An 18,009-nucleotide genomic window follows, 5' to 3' on the forward strand; every position below is an offset into this window, starting at 1 on the left:
AAAAAAGTCCTGTCTGTGATCAGGAACCAGAAAGTCACTGTCATTATCAAAAAGCGACAATGAGGAAACGCCAATTACAGTTGCCAGGAGCAAAATAAATTTCACAGGCGTAGTTTTTCACCATCAACCATGACACAAAATAATGCAAGCATGAAACGCTAACCGGATCAATTGGAAATCCCGAGAGTTGCCGATTTCACAGCTCGCAATTTCACAAACGATACGATTGTTGACACCAGTACGTCTGACGGCTTCATAAGAAAAATAAAAAAAATTTAATTATTCTTGAAATGTGAATTTCAATATATAAAAATGTTGAAACTAAAATAATAAGTTATGATTTTAAATTATTTGGTTGCTAAACAAATAACTATTTCAATTTCTGTTTCTGTAAGCTTAACAGAATTGTTTCTTTTTTACGCATTCTGTTGTTGGTAAAAAAAAATTCAATTGAAAATGGATTTTCAACATATAATTCCTTTCAAAAAGTTTTGATGCACTCTTATTGGTCTGGAAAACTCGTGTTAAAAAAAATTTTCATTTCAAGTATCTGAGAAGCACCAATTTTTTTATTTATATTTTTTTATTTATATAATTTTTTTTTATCCGATTTTGACCTTCGCAGTGAGAACCAAAAAGCTATGTTTGAAACATAATGTAATATAACATAAGGTAAATATAAATCTGATGCGGGTAGAATTTGCATAATAGTAAATATTTTGCTTCTATTGGAGGGGCGTATATATTATACTAAGCAAACGGGTTTAACATCATCTATACAAATCCAAAAACTCCTTCCAATGGCAAATTTTTTGATTTATGAGTTTTTGGCGCGTTTATAGGAAGCAAACAGTATATTAAGTAATTCAGCGCAGAGACTAATTCGAAGGTCGCGTCGGCCCTCGGGCTGGCCCTGACGCTGGTCAGGAGAACATCTCTATCTCGAGACAGGCATTTTATCGAGTGGTCCGGGCCGGTTGGCGGAAGTGGAGACGCCGGGATAACCGAGGCGCCTTTCACAATCGCGCGCGTCAGGAGCGCCGCATCCGACTGAGAGACACCGGCCATCCAGCGTCACACAAGAGTATACGCGCGTATATTTACTTTCCCCCTCGATCGGCTCACTTTCTCTGCTCGCCGCGCGACCTACAAAGTCTCGTACCTGTGAACACCTTCGGCTAGTCCTTTGGTGCACTTTGCTTGCAGCACACGCGCACGTCCTCAACAGCAAACGATTCACAATGCAGGTAGGGCCGCCGTTTGGCTCATCTTCAGTAGTTACGTGTGCATGAATTAATTTTTTTCAGTTCCGAATGTGAAATAATAGTTTGGAAGCGCCGACAGTTATTGATATTTTTTTTTAATGCACGCTCTGATAATTCGGCGCAGAAGAAATCGCGTCAACTTCAAAGCTCTCGGCTTGCTATTGAGAGTTCAACCTTTCGAGATGTTAAAATAGTTGTATTATAATCTGGCGACTATTAAGATGTACGATTGCAAAACACCACGACGCCCTTACACGATTATTATTGTTGTTTGTGCAAGTCATTATAAGTTTGCCTTGAAGAAGTAGCTCTAGAATTATGCTATTCAGTTTTGTACCATGTAACCGCATGAGGAAAAACTACATATAAACTTTGATTGGTTAAGAGAAAAGTAATGAAAGGTAAATCTCATTTTACTCGCTTCAAAAGCTACAGAACGATGCATTTGTGTAATAGATTTCAACTTTCATTTATATACTGAAAATGGAAATTCATGATCATATTAATATAAATAATAAAAATAATAATATAAATAAATAAATAAATAAAAATCTTTTTTAATAACAAATGTATAGTCAAAAAATAATTTAATATCAACCGCGTTTACTCTTTAACTAATTAGGCGCTATTGTGTGATTTCAGTACACAAAACTAGCGATGCGTCTTTCAATCATCATGATGGTGCTTGTTCTGGGGCTGACGGCCGAAGAAACAGATTCCGCACCTGCTGGAGTTGCGCCCACCTCCCTCAGCGACCAAACACTTCAGAACGCCATCAAGGACAAAAGATACATGCTCCGCCAAATTAAATGCACCCTTGGAGAGGTCCCCTGCGACCCCGTTGGCCGCAAACTCAAAGGTATTGAAATGGATTTTCAAATTTAAAGCGATTTACAATTTACAACGGAAAATTGTAAATAAATTACCACGTTTTTATAAATGTCTCAAAATTTATTTACTTCATCAATTTTTGTTACCTAACGCTTATTTATTTTTATTATTTCAGCTCTCGCTCCTCTTGTTATCAAGAACATTTGCTTCCAATGCACTCCTCAGGAGAAGAGGCAAATTCAGATGGTCGTTTCTCACATCCAGCGCAACTACCCTGCCGAATGGGCGAAAATTGTTCGCCAGTTTGGATCTACGTAACTTGAAATCATAATCCATCTCATTAAAATTGATTTCATTTTCTCTCAACAAATTCTCAACTACATTAAGCATAATAGATTTTTTCATTTTCGAAAAAAAAACGCGATTTTAAAATCTCTCACTGCATTTATGGTTTGATGTGCTCTATTTATGCTGCTCTCTGATAGTAATAAATATAAGAAAAATACGAACCAGAGTTTCCTTATAACCGAAAAATCCATACTTAAAATGTTTCCGTTTTATAATCTACGCACCAAACACCAAATTAAAAAGGGTTTGTACTCACCACTTTTGTGTTTACTCTGCATTGGCTGGATTTTGGGTGATGATTTCAAAAGCGTTGGCGCTCCCGTTGTTAGACTGCAGTGCGTCCAGACTGCTTTGGAAGATGAACATGGGAGGGTAGTTGTTGGTGATGGGCACTGCTTTTAGAGTGGCCAGCTCCGGTTTGAAGGCGCCTTCCTGCTCATTTGGCAGGGTGAGCACCTGGGGCATGTAGGACATGGGCTGGGCGCCCACAAGAACCTTTGAGGTCACATTGCCCTCTTCGTCGACCTGGTCGTAGGCGATGTAGAGCGGATTTTCAGAGTGGTTGCTTTCCTCTTCGCACTGGAAAGGAGGGTCTTTGTGCAGGTCTAGGAAGTAGGTATTGTCTTCTTTCATCACAACTCTAAAAAAGTATTGAAAATGTGCAACATTTGAATTAGCAAAGATAAATAAATATTTACTTTGTGTCGTCAGCTAATTTGAGTTCGTGCAAACTTTCGGCATGTTTGATTAGAGTCTTTTTCCTATTGAATTTCTTGTCACAAATATGGCAACCATACTTAATTATAACTCCAATGTTGTGTTTCTGGAAAGGAGAGTTTGCTTATAATTGCGAGGTGAAAGTTTGTGCACACTTACCTTTGCCTTGTGAGTTTTCATGGCATGTGAAGATCTACATGAAAATTCACAATCGTCAATTTTGCAGTGGTTCACAGCATAAGTAAAATGAATATCCAGGTGTCGACGTAGACTTGCTTTTGTTTTGGCACTAAATTTTCTCATTTGATTATTATTTTGTTTTATAAAAGTACAAAAACAACACTCACGAGAAAGTGCAGAATTCACACTTGAAGCACCTGTCAGGCAAGTGACGAAATATAATGTGTTCAGCAATTCTTGAGGGGTAGGAGCTCAGGTATTCACAAAAAGGACACTTGTATTTGTTCATGTGGTTGAAGATGTGCTTCTGCAGGAGACTTTGTGATGGATACCCTCTTTTGCAGTGGGGGCACACATGAGGTTTTTCTGTGAAAAACTAAATAAAATAAATACAGTACAATAATGAAAAGCACCTAACCTTCATTTTGCCTAATGCAGTGGTTAAATAATGCAGTCAGGGCAGTGAAGCTGGTGCCACAGGTAGGGCACAAAATCTCCTTTTCTTTGGTGTGAGATCGCATGTGACGATCTAATTCTGCCCGACTTCTAAATGCTCTTTTGCATACTGAAAATTACGTATACATTTTTGTCTATTTATTAAAACAAAACATACACTCCCAGCTGCAGGGATTAGCATCTTTTTTCCCTTTTATGGCCCCAGCTGTGTGGCACTTGACGTGATTGTAAAAGGCATAAGAGTCAAGAAACTCTTCGTGGCACTTGTTCCAAAGGCATTTCAGTTTCTCGGAGCAATCAAGATCAGGAGGGATGCAGTCTTTATTTGAGGAGAGTCTCTTGCATTGCTACGGAATTTACATTATAATTTTTGCATTTTATTTTTTTAAATCTTACAGGAAATCCTTCTTGGGACAGAATAGCTGCTCCATTTTCAATTGAAATTGTCAGGCTTCCGTGGTAATAAAGGTGGACTTTGGCCTCAATTTCACTTCTCATTTCTTCCACACAATTTCCCCAGCTGCATTTATAAACGTCTGAGAAACACATAAAATGGTTAGAGGGATTATTTAAAAAATGAATCCATTTATACTTGACTTTAATTCATCATCAAAAACAATTTTCAGGTTGGCAATGTGATGTCCAACGTGCTGAATGAATTCTGATGGGTTTCTTTCAATGCTAAATTCACATTCAGTCCAACGGCAGCTTAGTTTAAGATTTTCTTTCTTGATCTTTATTGACAGCTTCTTCATCGACTCTGGCATACTTTTTTCAACTCTGGAAGTTCCTGGGTTGCTGTCATGAGTTGATGGATCATCCAAGTCTTCGGAATCGTCATCGTTCCCAAAAGCAATGTTTCTAGTGCGCTTCATTTTTCCTTAAAAATATATATTTTTTTGACCAAATATAAACCCATATTACATATAGGAAAGGTGTAATGATTAATTAATTCACCAGAATTTGGAGTGCATGAACCTCAAAATTGTAAGTGAAAAATTATCAAAAATTTACCTGCGGAAATTCGGTCGCCTGTTTTTGCCGCCAGACACAATGCCATGCCAGACCGCTGCCAGCTGCTGAAGAACAACAAAGTCACGCCCATTTGTATTTTGTGTTTCAACTTGCCTCGAGTGGCTCGATCGAGAGTCGAGTCTCAGAAATCTCGCATCATAATTTTAATTATCTTAATTTTAGGCCTGCGTTTACAACGAAAATTAATTTTTGTAAAAAAATTTCAGCATTTAATTTGCCCTGGAAGAATTTTTAAATCAACAAGGTGCAACGTGAAGGGAAATAATTAATATAGCAAGTAGAAAAACATATCAATAATGGTAGGTCATCCTTAAAACCATTATCAAACAATTCTATTTTATTAAATCTTTTGCTTTTTCAAAGTATATGTATACAAAGTTTATTATCAGAACATAAGTGAAGGGTTAAACTTTTTATAGCTAACTAAATCTCAAATATCTTATAACGATTTAGACTACAGTCATAATCTAACTCTTCTTTGAATTTCATTTCAGGCCGCGCTTATTAAAGATGTGAACCTTGACAGTGTTAAGGCAAAGCCGCTAACGCTGAAGATTCACTCGGATTACATTGCAGCTTATGGGGAGAACAAAGAGGAATATGTATGTTTATCTAGTTTGATTATTTATAAAAAAAAAATAAAGCCCTAAATTGGATCTTAAAATCATTTCAGGAATATTGCATGACCGAATACTTACGAATGTCCGGCATTTACTGGGGCCTGACTGCGATGGCTTTGATGGCTGATCTGGACAGAATGAAGAAGGAGGAAATTTTGGAATTTGTGCGTTCCTGTCAGGACCCAGTAAGCGGAGGTATCAGCTCTAGCCCTGGCCACGATCCTCATCTCCTGTACACACTTAGTGCTCTCCAAGTAATTTTTGTTTTCTTTTTTTTTTAAAGAGAAGAAAATCTCATTATTTTTAATTAAAATAGATACTTAGTATCTACGATGAGAAACTAAGTGATCAGGAGGCAGACAAAGTGGTTGGCTATATCAAATCGTTGCAACAACCCAGTGGCAGTTTTGTCGGGGATAAATGGGGTGAGGAAGACACTAGGTTTTCATTTTGTGCAGTTGCAAGCCTGTCATTAATCGTAAGTATTTTCCTCTTTATTCTTTTGCGCAGTTTATTAAAATTCCTTTTGGTGTTTTCAGGGGCGTTTGCATGAAATCGATTTGGAAAAAGCAACAAATTTTGTTGCGTCTTGTATGAATTTTGATGGAGGATTTGGATCAAGGCCTGGCTCTGAAAGCCACGCTGGTCTTATTTACTGCTGTGTTGGATACTTTTCAGTTGTTGGTAAGAAATTTAAAACTTTTGACAGAATTGAAATTTCATTTAAAATAAATTGCCAGGGCGCCTCGACTTGGTGGACGCAGACACCCTTGGCTGGTGGCTGTGTGAACGACAACTCCCGTCAGGTGGATTGAATGGTAGGCCAGAAAAACTGCCGGACGTTTGTTACTCTTGGTGGGTCTTGGCGTCGCTGTGCATGCTTGGCCGCTTGCATTGGGTTGACAAAGAGAAACTGTGCACCTTCATTTCTGCGTGCCAAGACAGTGAAGGAGGTTTTGCTGACCGGCCAGGCAACATGCCCGATCCGTTCCACACTTTGTTTGGACTGGCAGCATTGTCTCTGTTAGGCGAGCCGACCCTCGAAGTTGTTGACCCCACCTTCTGCATGCCCAGAAAGGTCATAGACAGACTGGGTCTGAACCCTCAAAGACTGACTGTTTCGTGAAATGAAAAATATAAAAATTTTGGTGGCATGAATGCTTTTGCCTGCTTGAACCACTAAAATAAATTTGCCATATAAATATAATGGCAATTTGAAATAAATGAAAATTAATTTAAACATAAACCAAGGATTTCAGAATAGAAAAAAATACTGAATCTGTATAATTACCAAATTTTTAGTTTTAAAATTTCATTGAATATATGGAATATATAATGAAAAATAAATGTATGAAATAAGGTGTTTCACTGCAATTTTATTGATTTTAACAGACGATAATTGAAGCATCTAGCTTTTCCTGTGCTTTGAGAGTATGTAATACGTGTGAGTCATGAGTCTACATCCTGTCAATCATGCCGTGCCGTGCGCGCATTATGCAATTTTGCAAGCTGCCAGTGCGTCTGCTTGGGAGGAGAGGATTTTCCGCACTTTTTTTAATGCTATGCAAAGACGACCGCTGATTGGTCTAAAGGTAACGCCGCTCATTTTTAAATAGCTTCAGGGGCCGTGCGCTGATTGGTCCCACCGGCTACAAGGCCGCAAGATGGCAGGCGTGCGTGCTAAATAAATAAAAAACACTTTGCTCGGAACTTTGGTCAGCCAATTTTCGGCTTCTTGGGATCGAATTCGGCCCAAAATGCCTCGTCCCAAGCGCACGGTGAGTTTTTCCAGTTAAACAACTGTCTCTAGTCACAAAAACTGCGACTAGAGCGGGTAATTTACGAAAAAGTAAGCTCCAAAAGGGTTGCGTTAGCTTCTCGAAAAAATTTGCTTCATAACCTAAGTTGAATTAGCCTCGGGGGTTGCCCCCGCAAATTTTCCGGCTTCCGAAATTGTTGGATATGTCTGGGTACTGTATTTTTATTCCGAATTTTTAAAAAGTATGAACTTTTTGTCTACTAATTCCGAATATATATGGTCTTTATTGAAAACTCAATTGAGTACAACTTTCAACTTACATCTTAGAAGGTTAAAATTAAGATTCACAATTTATTTTATCAGTTTGCGCGACAGGGTTTCCAAAGTTTTTCACTTATTTTTAGAATAGTCATTAATGCTAAGCACTCGGTGGTTGCACTCAGCCAGATGATATTGGGTGCATTTCTCACCGCATAGCAAACACACGCATGAATCACTTTCCTCGAAACACTGTTGGCGCTCGGAACTATTGCTACAGATTTGATTATGAAAGCCGTGCATGGCAAAGCGACAAAACACATGTCTTTTATCAAACAAGGGTTGTTTCCATACATCATTTCTCATTGCCGGCGTGTCATTGAATTTCACATTAAACCTATTTTCATGTTCAGAATTATAGCTCTCAAGGAACTTGACATAATTACCCGTCTCCGGGAGATCGTATTTTTCTTTCAAATCGGTAACAAACAATTTCTCATCGACTAATTTGTACACATAGGTGTTTTTGTTGTATTTTGAAACTCCCATTACTATCTTAAAATATCGAGATTTCACTTTTTCTAGTTCTTCAAAATCTTTTTCCCTGAGATGTTGCCAAATAATTTCAATACCGTAAGAGGCCATCGGGGCAAATTTCAAATTAAACAATTTTTTCGCACAATCAATAGACAATTTTCTCAAATCTCCATACATATTCATCGCAGTTAGCGCATTTTCCTTTCTCCGTGCAATATGTTCAGTGAAATCTCTACCTGATCTTTGGAAGTAAATTCCTAAGTATGGGAAGTTTTTTACATATTCTATTTCATGGCCGTCAATCACTATTTTATCGTCCTTTGCATATTTCCCCTTTCCTCCTGTTGTGAATTTCATCATTTTTGTTTTTGAATAGTTAGGTTTCAAATAGTTTTCTTTAGCATATTCTACAAATTTGTTCATGACTGCTTCAATTTTCTTAACATCGTTACTAATAAACACCATGTCATCTGCATAGAAATAAAAGTCTACTCCTTCGATTGTTTGAAATATTTTCACAATATCATAGATATATATGTTAAAGAGGAGGGGACTCGAATTCATTCCTTGCTTGAATCCATTTGACTCAACAAAAGGCTCAGATTGAGATATTCCATCATTAATACTAATAAAATCTAAGTCTAAAAATTCGGCCAGTAAACTCAATTCCGTTTTGGACAATTTCTTTTGATTTATAATTTTCCGAATATTTTTTATATTTTTTTCTTTCGAATGGCCAGTAGCGGAATTTTTTCAACCGGTGTTCAGGGGTTGCGGGCTGAACTCCAGGGAAAGGCTTAAAAGGTCGTGACATTTAAGTGCCCTGATGACTTCCTGAGGTATTTTGATGGGGGTCGATGAGGGGGGCTGGCCATGAAATGGCGGCCGATCAATAAAATCGGGGGGCCCTTAGCGTTATGCGGAAACGGTGGTGCATGAGTGTTGTTACAATTGGTAATGAATGAAATTTTGCAGTTGGCCCGAAAGAGCACCTACAAGATGGAATCAGAGTCTTCATCAGACAGCGACTTTGATGAAGATCCAGACAAGATTGAAGTTCCAGGTCTGTTTGTATTAAATTGCACAAATAATACTTTTGTAGAAATTACACATCTTGATGGAAGTTGAAAAGTCATTTTGTTTTCGTCTCGAAGAACTAAAAATTTACGCATTTTCTACTTCCCCAGGAGGCGGCAAAGACCTAGAGGCCCTGAAAACAGAAGTGCCCCCAGAAGGCGATGGTGGATCAGCAAGTACCAAGTTAGGCTTGGTGACTAAAGACCATGCTGCAGGAGCATATGAGATGCTAAAGATGCCGCCAGGACCAGGCGGCGCTTTACCCATGGCACCACAAATGCCCTTTGGTGGTCAAATAAATCCGCAAAGCCTCTTTGGCCCACAAAGCATGTTCGGAGGTCTCAACCCAGCTCAGTTGTTTCGTAATATAATATTTTTCTATAATTCTATTGCAATCTGACCTTTTTATACTCCAGCCATGGAGTTTGCCTCGCTAGGTCAATCACTGTTTAACCCATTCTTGATGGCCTCCGCGTCAAATTTGCCTAATGGCTCAGTGATGCAGCAGCTCATGAATATGGGTGGCTGGGGGGCCCTGGGACCAAAGGCCTGGCCAAAACAGGAGCTCAAGGAGCCCCTGGACGAAGAGGAAGCTGCCGAGGAGGAAGAAGAAATGGGTGTTGCTGAAACCTACGCAGATTACATGCCAACCAAATGTAATTTTCTTGGTAATTTTTAAAAATTAAAATAATTTCTTGCCTTGCTTTACAGTGAAAGTAGGAAAAAAGCACCCAGATCCTGTAGTCGAGACAGCATCTTTGTCATCAGTAGCACCTACTGATGTATGGTACGAGTTGCAACTCCCTGATGAAACCATCAGGACAGGGTCTCTTTCGGCTCTGCAGCTAGAGGCCATTGTTTATTCCTCTCAACAGCATTCTCACTTTCTGCCCGATGGTTCAAGGGCAGGTTTCCTAATTGGTGATGGTGCTGGAGTTGGTAAGGGAAGAACTATCGCTGGAATCATCTTTGAAAATTATCTTCGAGGAAGAAAGAAAGCCCTCTGGATCTCAGTTTCCAACGATCTAAAGTACTAATAGAAATTTTTATTATTATTTTATCTATCTTTGCTCTAATTTAGGTACGACTCCGAGCGAGATTTGCGTGACATTGGTGCATCTAAGATTGATGTTTATGCACTCAACAAACTCAAATATGCCAAGATCTCTTCGCCAGTAAATAACAACGTCAAAAAGGGTGTTATTTTTTCCACTTATTCTGCGCTAATTGGTGAATCCAACCAGACAGGTGGGAAATACAAATCTCGTCTGAAACAACTTATTCAGTGGTGTGGCGAGGATTTTGATGGATGCGTATCCTTTTCAAACAATTGCTTGACATTTTTCTGCTTGCATTTTATGGATTAATTCCTTGACCCATTTGATTAGATCATTTTTGATGAATGTCATCGTGCCAAAAACCTTTGTCCTGTAGGCTCTTCCAAGCCCACCAAAACAGGCTTGACGGTACTCGAGATACAGAAGCGCCTGCCAAAGGCCCGAGTTGTCTATGCATCAGCCACAGGAGCATCGGAGCCCCGCAACATGGCATACATGGTACGCCTGGGCATGTGGGGTGAAGGCAGTCCGTTCAGAGAGTTCAACGACTTCATAAATGCTGTGGAAAAGAGAGGCGTTGGTGCAATGGAAATAGTTGCCATGGACATGAAGCTCAGAGGTAACAATTAACTGGTTAATTATGAATTCCATTAACCCTGAAAAATTGTCAGGCATGTACATAGCACGTCAGCTCTCCTTCCACGGTGTCACATTCAAGGTCGATGAAGTCAAACTGACTGACGAGCTCATGCAGGTGTATGACCAGTCGGTGAAACTTTGGGTTGAAGCAATGCGAAAGTTCCAAGACGCTGCTGAACTGGTGGACGCAGAGCAGCGAATGAAGAAGACAATGTGGGGTCAGTTCTGGTCTTCCCATCAGCGCTTCTTCAAGTATCTCTGTATTGCTGCCAAGGTGAAGCATGCTGTTCAGATTGCCAGGTAATTTTGAAGCAATAGCTAGAAATACAAAGTTTTTTTTAATTTTAAAAATTTTTCAGAGAGGCCGTCAAGTACGGAAAATGTGTAGTTATCGGATTACAAAGTACAGGAGAAGCAAGAACCCTTGAGCAGTTGGATAAAGATGATGGAGAACTCTCTGATTTTGTTTCCACTGCAAAGTAAGTTAATATTTTTTTAAGAATTAGACACTCGTAATAACAAACAATTTTAAAGGGGTGTGATGCAGACATTAGTTGAGAAACATTTCCCAGCTCCGGACAGGAATAGGATACAGCGCCTGCTTGGAATAGAGGCCCCGCCTAAGGAAGCAAATGGCGGGGGTGCAACAGTTGAAGACCCTGATGACCTACAGGCTGGTTCCAGCTCTGGCAACAAACGCAAGCCACGTAATTATTATTATTATTTTTTTTTTAATCTAGATGGAAAAGTTTTAATTCCTCCTCTGTTTGAAATAGTCCGCCGAGCTGCCGCTAAAGCTAACAAGAGAGTTCGCATGGATTCTGATTCTGGCAGTGACGTACGCAGCAGTGGCTCTGAGTTCCAAATGACATCTTCTGAGAATTCAGAGAGCGAAGAGCACTCTGAAGAAGAATCTAACTCTGACGATTTCAATCCATTTGACGAAGATAGTGACTCTGACGCTGATCCCTGGGTCAAGAAGCGCAAAGCCGTGAAGCCCAAGGACAAAGTGGCCAAACATCTTGCATCCAAAGTGAAGGCAGCTCAGTCTGCTGCAGCTGCTAACCCATCAGCAACCCAGGTAGAAATTCACTAGCAAAGCTAAAATTGTAAAATTATATTATAATTATAAGGCCAAGCCATGGGCACCGCCAAGAGATGCCATAGAGCGTGCATGTGCTATGAAAGATGAGCTGCTGGCGGCTATTGAGCGTCTTGGAGAAAAACTGCCCCCCAACACACTTGACCAGCTCATTGACGAGTTAGGAGGACCAGAAAACGTGGCTGAGATGACGGGTCGTAAAGGCCGAGTTGTTCAAAATGAGGACGGCACCATTCAGGTTTGATGCAAATAAAAATTGTTATGAAATGTTTCTTATCAAATTGTATAGTATGAGTCAAGGTCAGAGGCTGATGTGCCTCTGGAGACGCTCAATTTAACAGAGAAACAGCGTTTTATGGATGGCGAAAAAGATGTGGCCATTATCTCTGAGGCAGCCAGCAGTGGTATTTCCCTTCAGAGCGACAGACGCGCAAAGAATCAAAGGCGTCGAGTTCACATTACACTTGAGCTGCCCTGGAGTGCTGACCGCGCAATCCAGCAGTTTGGACGAACCCACCGCAGTAACCAGGTGAATTGTGATACTTTTTTTCAAATTCAGACAGATATTTTGAAATATCAGCAGTTTAATTTGTAATGTTTTTTTCACACTTACATAGTAAAAATGCATCAATTCAATTAAAATATAATTATTAATTTAATGTAAGGTGTCATTTTTTTATAAATTTCTGGAATGGAAGAAATTTATATTTCAATTTTTTTTAAATTCTAAATTTTTTCTGTGTTAAAGGTCAACGCACCTGAGTATGTGTTCCTGATCTCTGATCTTGCCGGTGAGCGGCGCTTTGCGTCAATTGTGGCCAAACGTTTGGAGAGTCTTGGCGCCCTGACTCACGGTGATCGTCGAGCCACCGAGTCCCGAGATCTGTCCCGCTTCAACATTGACAACAAGTACGGCCGGACAGCCCTGGAGGCTACCATGAAGGCTATCATGGGCTATGAAGCCCCACTGGTACCGCCTCCATCAGACTACAATGGTGATTTCTTCAAAGACGTTGCCGACGCTCTGGTCGGCGTGGGCCTGATCACAGGCTCAGACGCCACTCCAGGCATGCTGGCGCTGGACAAGGACTACAACAACATGAGCAAGTTCCTCAACCGCATCCTCGGAATGCCCGTCGAGCTTCAGAACCGTCTGTTCCAGTACTTCACAGACACACTTGCTGCCATTGTCCAGCAGGCCAAGAAAACCGGCCGTTACGATCTTGGCATTTTGGACTTGGGCGCTGGAGGAGAGCACGTCAAACGTGTCCGAGTTGTCACCTTCCTTAGGCCGCATGCTACCGGAAAGGCTGTCACCGAGCTTCACACAGTCTCCGTCGAGCGTGGCATGTCTTGGGAGGAAGTGCAGGAAAAAGCTGCGCTGCTCATTCATAAGGTAAATATAAATTTTATAATTAATTATGAAAATTTAATCCATTGCATTTGCAGGACGAAGGGTTTTACCTGAGCCATCAGGTACGCAATGACAAACACACTGCCATCTTAGCCATTGCAGACCAGGCTAAACAAAAAGATAAGAAAGACAAAAAGGATAGTCTTTTCACAATTTACCGACCTAATACGGGCCTGCAGGTAATTTTTGTAACCTATAAATTCGAATTTTTTTTTAAAAAATGTATCTGATTTTTAGCTGCGCCAAGAATCAAGGGGCGAGCTGCTGAAGAAGTACAAGAAGGCTTCTCCTGAAGAGGCAGAAGAATCATGGAAGCAGCAGTACCAAGCGTCGGAGAAAATCTGTTCCCACGCATATTGGCGAGGCAACTGTCGCACTGCCGTAATTGGAGGAGAGTGCGAGGTTGGCCTCCGAAGGCGCACATACCACGTGCTTTCGGGATCTGTACTGGCTGTTTGGAGTCGGGTTGAGGGCGTGCTCACCAACAGGGCAAACGCCAAAATGCAGGTCATCCGCCTGCGCACTGCCGAGGGACTCAAAATTGTCGGTCAGTAATTATATCTTGCGTGCTAAAAAGCAAATTTTGCAAGAATGTTAAAATTTCAGGAACGTTGATTCCAACATCGTGCTACGAGCTATTGAAAGAATCGCTGTCTTCAGACTCGGAGAAGACCGAGGAGCAGACTTTCTAGAGGTGACGCCTCACGGACTGTGATTTTCAGTTTAAAAGCCCTAGTTCTAGTTTTCTCAGTTGGTTTCTGCTCCACGAACACTCACTTGTGCATTCTCATTTTCATTCCTTTTGTAAGAGCCACTGATGCGTTAAGAAAGAGCGATCAAATTAATTAACAATTCATTTTGCTTCAGTCACAAATAAATTATTCATTTGGACATTGATAGACCAAAAATCTCTTTTTCTTGAAATTTGGCTCATCTTACCTTAATTTTCCTATCAGTATAACCCAAGGTAAGAGTGATTTTGGAAGAAATGGTTATTAAAATTTTGATGAGAGAGTCTCGACTTTTGAACTTTGGAACACAATGAATAAGCGCTTTATTACAAAAACCATCACCGTACATATGTACGATTAAATGATTTGTACATCGTCGAGTCGACCGCGAGGTGGAATGTGGGAATCACAAAAAGTGGCTGGACCCACTCAGTGGCCTCCGGAAATGTGTCCGGGCTGCGTGATAGCAAGGACAATGTCTCTTAAACTACAGTATGTTCCGGTCACTGTTCCCAAAACGCCGAGTATTATCAACGCCGAGTCTTTTATGATAAATCCCACAGAAACTTTTTTCTTGTCACGATTCGCAAATGCCAGAACAAGCTCGCAAATCGGTGGGAACATGAGGGCCAACGCAGAACTGCTCACCGCGCCAACCAGTGAAATCGCCAGGCCCAACTGTGGCACCAACTCAGCTAGCGTGACTGAATTTGAAAGCGTGTCCTAGTGTTAAGTGTAACATACTTTAGCATAATAATTCTTACATGTAAAGAGGACAAGTGCCGTTCGGAAGAAAATCTCTGCAAATGCGCGGGGCTTTGCTGCTTTTGCAGGCTCGTCTGCGTCTTGTGGAAACACCATGAGCCTCACCGAAGGCCACAGAATTTCAATGGGGACGTAAAACTGCAGGGCGTACGTCAGGATCATCGCGACAGACACAGCCAGTTTTACAGCCTGGGCTAAACTAAAAAAAAAAACATATTTTAGAATAACACTTTTTCCCCAATTTAATTTTTATTACATGTTATCTTGCGGGAGGTTGAGGGTAACACTGCCCGCAACTCCTTCACCGTATTTAAGGTAGCCAAGGAATCCGATCGCAGTGAATAGAATTGTAACCATGGTCATTCCAATGTTCAGCACACCGGCAGGTGCTGCAAATTTTTTAGGTTTCTTCATTTCGTTCTGCAAAGGCAAAACCTGGGGGAGAACAAAATAAGTGTTATATTTAACCGACTCAGTGGAAATTTTTGAAAGGAGCTGCTATAATTAGAGCTCCTTTCCTGAATTAATTATCGCGGCAAACACAAACAACATCATCCTCATTTACTATAGCACTATAGGTGTGTCGGTGTGTCATAGGAATTTTCCAATGCCTATATATTCTTATCTAAGACTTTGTACAATAGGTAAAGAGGCATTATTATTTGGTTCGATTTCCTTGTAACAATATCTATCAATACATAAAAATGCTGCTGTTTTCTTTTCACACTTAAATAAATATACACGGATAAGTAAAATTGCTGCGGGTAACGTTTTAACTATCTCGTAAATTGAACGCACTTAATTTCAAATGCGCAGTGTGTTATTCGCTTACCAAGCCAATTCCTTCAAATGCATAAATTGCAGTTCCAAAGAAAAGCGGCAAATCCGTCCATCCTGCAAAAGCCTTTCTTTCTGCGACGGAAGGGAGGTCTTGCGAACTAAAGTAAATTGTCACAGCCAAACCAATGGCCATGAGAAAATTTGCCACACCAGACACAGGCGCCAAGTACTTGAGGCTCCTGATCCATGAGGAGAAAAGAATGGGTGGCAGCGCGAGCGCCATATATACCCTCACGTCCAACGGACTGATGTACTCGTCCATCACCTATTTTGATGTCCGAAGAAAGTATTTAAAGACGCGGTTAAGAAATTTAATGTGCGTAATTATTTCTAAAAGACCCACTTGTTTCATGTTGTTGGCAATGAACACAAAGTAAACGCAGCAGAACCCGAGCTGGGTGATGCAGAGAAACAAATTTACGAGCGTTCTAGAAGATTAATTTTTATAAATTGAAATATTCTAATTAGAATTTAGATTGAAATATTACTTTGCTAATCCTGCTCTTTTTCTGATAATTGGTGGACCCGCCTCAAAACATTCGTGCACTGTGTCAGCAAAATCTGGTGGTTTGCTGGTTGGCGATTTACTTGAAACAGCTCTTGCACATTTCAGCTAGAATTATCTCATTATTAAATTGTGTTGCTTTTAGATAAAATTATTTTCAAACCAGAATGTGTTGGCTGTGGACGCAAGCAACCGCGAGCAAGAGGGTCAACACTGGGGCGACGAGGAGACCAGCGTGATGAAAAGCGTCACCCATCGCAAACACCCCCGAGCCGACGTTTCCACGCAACAAGTGCAGCAGAGTTTCACACCAACTATTATCATATTTTAATTAACCGATATTATTAAAATAAAAGATAAATAATTTTGTACTCACGATGTGGGGTTTTTAATCGAGTGAGGGATTTGGACGATGGGCTCTCCGCACTCGGTGTCGCTTGTGTCTGTGAACTTTCCATCCTTTTTCATGGGCACCGTGCATGCGTCATCCTCAACACTCCTAGATTGATATTAAAACCAATTATTTTTAAATCACAATTATTTTTTACTTACAAAGTTGCACTGACAGTTGATGTAACTTGCATGTCGTCCAACCCTTCCGAAGAGGCTTGTGGGTCAGAGGTCACTTTGTACTGGGCCACCACCATGTCAGCAACTCAATCTAGCAAAGATTTTATTTTTTGAGGGATTTTTCATTTGCTTGACGAAAAGAGCAAAGTTTAAATGACATGAGCTGATTTTTATAATATTATCAATCGTTTTAATTGGCCATGTGTGCAATAAGGCGAGACCGGTTTTTTTATATGATAATGTGATAAAAATTGTCCTTTGACATTGACCTTTTACAGAACAAATAAAAAACGCGAGGACACTGTTCACACTGTTCATTCATTTCCCAAATAAAAAATCGGTTAATTTTATAATTAAGCGCCATAAACTTTTACCAAATATTAGCAATTTTTTAATAAATATAAAAGCGAAGCTCAACAGTCCTCAGACAAAAGAAGGTTGCATTAGAAATCAGAAACTTATACTTTGTGCAAATAATAATAATGCAAGTGGTGCAGTTATTATCGGATGTTATGTCACAAACCACAGAGCGCAGAGATATGTGATAAAATTGTGCACATACAAAAAAGAAGTCACTTTTTATATTTCCTGCAAAATTGCTATAATAGGCAAATTTTATATATATTATGATAATTAATTTTATAAAAAATATTATCGATATTATGCCATATAAATTAAATTTAGGATTAATTTACTTTTATTATAGTGTTAATTTTAATTAAAATAAGAAATTAAAAAAAACTCAATTTTTGCACCCAGTTGTCATAGGTAATAAAAACTTTGTGATGAATTAAATCAATCATGTTTACAATTGTTTCTAAATTACACGATCAATCTTGTTGACATGCGATACATATGCAATAAAAATATCAATATGAAACGCACCTTTGAAGCAGCTTCAAAGATGAAAACATATTGAGTGTTGAGCGCGTGTTTGTAATTAAATAGCAAGCAACAATGCAGGAGGAAAACACATTACCTGGTTTGTAGGTCTCGTCGACAGAAGGTTTGTATCGGGTGTGTGTGTCGTCTTTGGTGGATTAGTTGCAAATGAGCTACAGGCTTGGTCAGCCTCCACGATAAAAGCATTATGTTTCCTCCTCGGGCGAGTTACATTGGTGGCGGTCTTCGCGTGGCGCGGCGTCATCGCAGTGGTGCGCACGGTGCTGGCGAAACGGACGAGAAGAGAGGCACCTCACGATTTATGTGGCCACTAATCCTCTGCTCGCCCAAGCCCTGAAAAATAGCACTTACCATAACAAATGGGCGCGGTGTATTTTTTTTTCATCTTCTCGCAACTGG

At 40.1% G+C, this 18,009-nt stretch overlaps 5 protein-coding genes across 6 annotated transcripts in view; 3 read left to right on the forward strand and 2 right to left on the reverse strand.

The window, feature by feature from the left end:
- The window catches only part of LOC132203572 (histone H4 transcription factor-like), a 44,249-nt gene extending 39,394 nt beyond the window's left edge, over nucleotides 1-4,855 (reverse strand). The window contains exons 1-9 of the mRNA XM_059631432.1: nucleotides 4,812-4,855; nucleotides 4,390-4,677; nucleotides 4,194-4,333; nucleotides 3,955-4,144; nucleotides 3,760-3,906; nucleotides 3,509-3,707; nucleotides 3,321-3,450; nucleotides 3,143-3,267; nucleotides 2,701-3,084 (exon numbers count right to left, since the gene is read on the reverse strand). Coding sequence (XP_059487415.1) covers nucleotides 2,712-3,084; nucleotides 3,143-3,267; nucleotides 3,321-3,450; nucleotides 3,509-3,707; nucleotides 3,760-3,906; nucleotides 3,955-4,144; nucleotides 4,194-4,333; nucleotides 4,390-4,672 — 1,587 coding nt within the window. The 5' untranslated portion in view covers nucleotides 4,673-4,677; nucleotides 4,812-4,855 and the 3' untranslated portion in view covers nucleotides 2,701-2,711. The remainder of the gene's footprint in view (nucleotides 1-2,700; nucleotides 3,085-3,142; nucleotides 3,268-3,320; nucleotides 3,451-3,508; nucleotides 3,708-3,759; nucleotides 3,907-3,954; nucleotides 4,145-4,193; nucleotides 4,334-4,389; nucleotides 4,678-4,811) is intronic.
- LOC132203577 (putative odorant-binding protein A10) lies at nucleotides 1,009-2,605 on the forward strand. Its single transcript, XM_059631439.1, has 3 exons — nucleotides 1,009-1,247; nucleotides 1,908-2,124; nucleotides 2,272-2,605. The coding sequence occupies exons 1-3, from the start codon at nucleotides 1,242-1,244 to the stop codon at nucleotides 2,412-2,414; spliced, it is 366 nt and encodes a 121-aa protein (XP_059487422.1). The 5' UTR covers nucleotides 1,009-1,241; the 3' UTR covers nucleotides 2,415-2,605.
- Nucleotides 4,856-4,914: 59 nt separating the features above from the next.
- On the forward strand, nucleotides 4,915-6,817 carry LOC132203574 (geranylgeranyl transferase type-2 subunit beta). Its single transcript, XM_059631436.1, has 6 exons — nucleotides 4,915-5,131; nucleotides 5,327-5,434; nucleotides 5,506-5,706; nucleotides 5,769-5,930; nucleotides 5,992-6,136; nucleotides 6,193-6,817. The coding sequence occupies exons 1-6, from the start codon at nucleotides 5,129-5,131 to the stop codon at nucleotides 6,576-6,578; spliced, it is 1,005 nt and encodes a 334-aa protein (XP_059487419.1). The 5' UTR covers nucleotides 4,915-5,128; the 3' UTR covers nucleotides 6,579-6,817.
- Nucleotides 6,818-7,101: 284 nt separating this feature from the next.
- Nucleotides 7,102-14,345, forward strand: LOC132203570 (protein strawberry notch). The gene is made up of 17 exons (XM_059631430.1): nucleotides 7,102-7,230; nucleotides 8,982-9,069; nucleotides 9,194-9,445; nucleotides 9,500-9,739; nucleotides 9,795-10,113; nucleotides 10,165-10,396; nucleotides 10,472-10,760; nucleotides 10,813-11,080; nucleotides 11,140-11,259; nucleotides 11,315-11,487; nucleotides 11,557-11,861; nucleotides 11,914-12,120; nucleotides 12,172-12,411; nucleotides 12,631-13,278; nucleotides 13,332-13,475; nucleotides 13,534-13,843; nucleotides 13,903-14,345. The coding sequence occupies exons 1-17, from the start codon at nucleotides 7,210-7,212 to the stop codon at nucleotides 13,986-13,988; spliced, it is 3,942 nt and encodes a 1,313-aa protein (XP_059487413.1). The 5' UTR covers nucleotides 7,102-7,209; the 3' UTR covers nucleotides 13,989-14,345.
- Nucleotides 14,319-17,871, reverse strand: LOC132203573 (proton-coupled amino acid transporter-like protein CG1139). Of its 2 annotated transcripts, none has more exons than XM_059631434.1 (10): nucleotides 17,687-17,871; nucleotides 16,690-16,798; nucleotides 16,514-16,636; nucleotides 16,301-16,451; nucleotides 16,121-16,245; nucleotides 15,976-16,060; nucleotides 15,625-15,897; nucleotides 15,049-15,227; nucleotides 14,792-14,991; nucleotides 14,319-14,731 (listed from the first exon to the last, which is right to left on the reverse strand). In XM_059631434.1, exons 2-10 carry the CDS (start codon nucleotides 16,782-16,784, stop codon nucleotides 14,457-14,459), a joined length of 1,506 nt encoding a protein of 501 aa, XP_059487417.1. In that variant the 5' UTR covers nucleotides 16,785-16,798; nucleotides 17,687-17,871; the 3' UTR covers nucleotides 14,319-14,456. The 2 variants fall into 2 exon arrangements, with proteins under 2 accessions (XP_059487417.1, XP_059487418.1); XM_059631435.1 differs by having other exon boundaries at nucleotides 14,622-14,750.
- Between the last annotated feature and the right edge of the window lie 138 nt (nucleotides 17,872-18,009).

This window comes from Neocloeon triangulifer, unplaced genomic scaffold (genome assembly GCF_031216515.1).
Source record: "Neocloeon triangulifer isolate White Clay Creek 2 clone unplaced genomic scaffold, ASM3121651v1 ptg000017l, whole genome shotgun sequence".
Classification (NCBI taxonomy): domain Eukaryota; kingdom Metazoa; phylum Arthropoda; class Insecta; order Ephemeroptera; family Baetidae; genus Neocloeon; species Neocloeon triangulifer.

Coding starts and splice junctions, on each gene's coding strand:
- LOC132203577 (XM_059631439.1), top strand. Junction 2,125..2,271: donor CGTTGGCCGCAAACTCAAAG/GTATTGAAATGG, acceptor TTATTATTTCAG/CTCTCGCTCCTCTTGTTATC.
- LOC132203574 (XM_059631436.1), top strand. Junction 5,931..5,991: donor TTGCAAGCCTGTCATTAATC/GTAAGTATTTTC, acceptor TGGTGTTTTCAG/GGGCGTTTGCATGAAATCGA. Junction 6,137..6,192: donor TGGATACTTTTCAGTTGTTG/GTAAGAAATTTA, acceptor ATAAATTGCCAG/GGCGCCTCGACTTGGTGGAC.
- LOC132203570 (XM_059631430.1), top strand. CDS start 7,210: ATGCCTCGTCCCAAGCGCACG. Junction 9,070..9,193: donor AGACAAGATTGAAGTTCCAG/GTCTGTTTGTAT, acceptor CTACTTCCCCAG/GAGGCGGCAAAGACCTAGAG. Junction 11,862..11,913: donor CTAACCCATCAGCAACCCAG/GTAGAAATTCAC, acceptor TATAATTATAAG/GCCAAGCCATGGGCACCGCC.
- LOC132203573 (XM_059631434.1), bottom strand. CDS start 16,784: ATGGTGGTGGCCCAGTACAAAGTGACCTCTGACCCACAAGCCTCTTCG. Junction 16,246..16,300: donor TCCACAGCCAACACATTCTG/GTTTGAAAATAA, acceptor AGATAATTCTAG/CTGAAATGTGCAAGAGCTGT. Junction 15,898..15,975: donor TTGCCAACAACATGAAACAA/GTGGGTCTTTTA, acceptor ACATCAAAATAG/GTGATGGACGAGTACATCAG.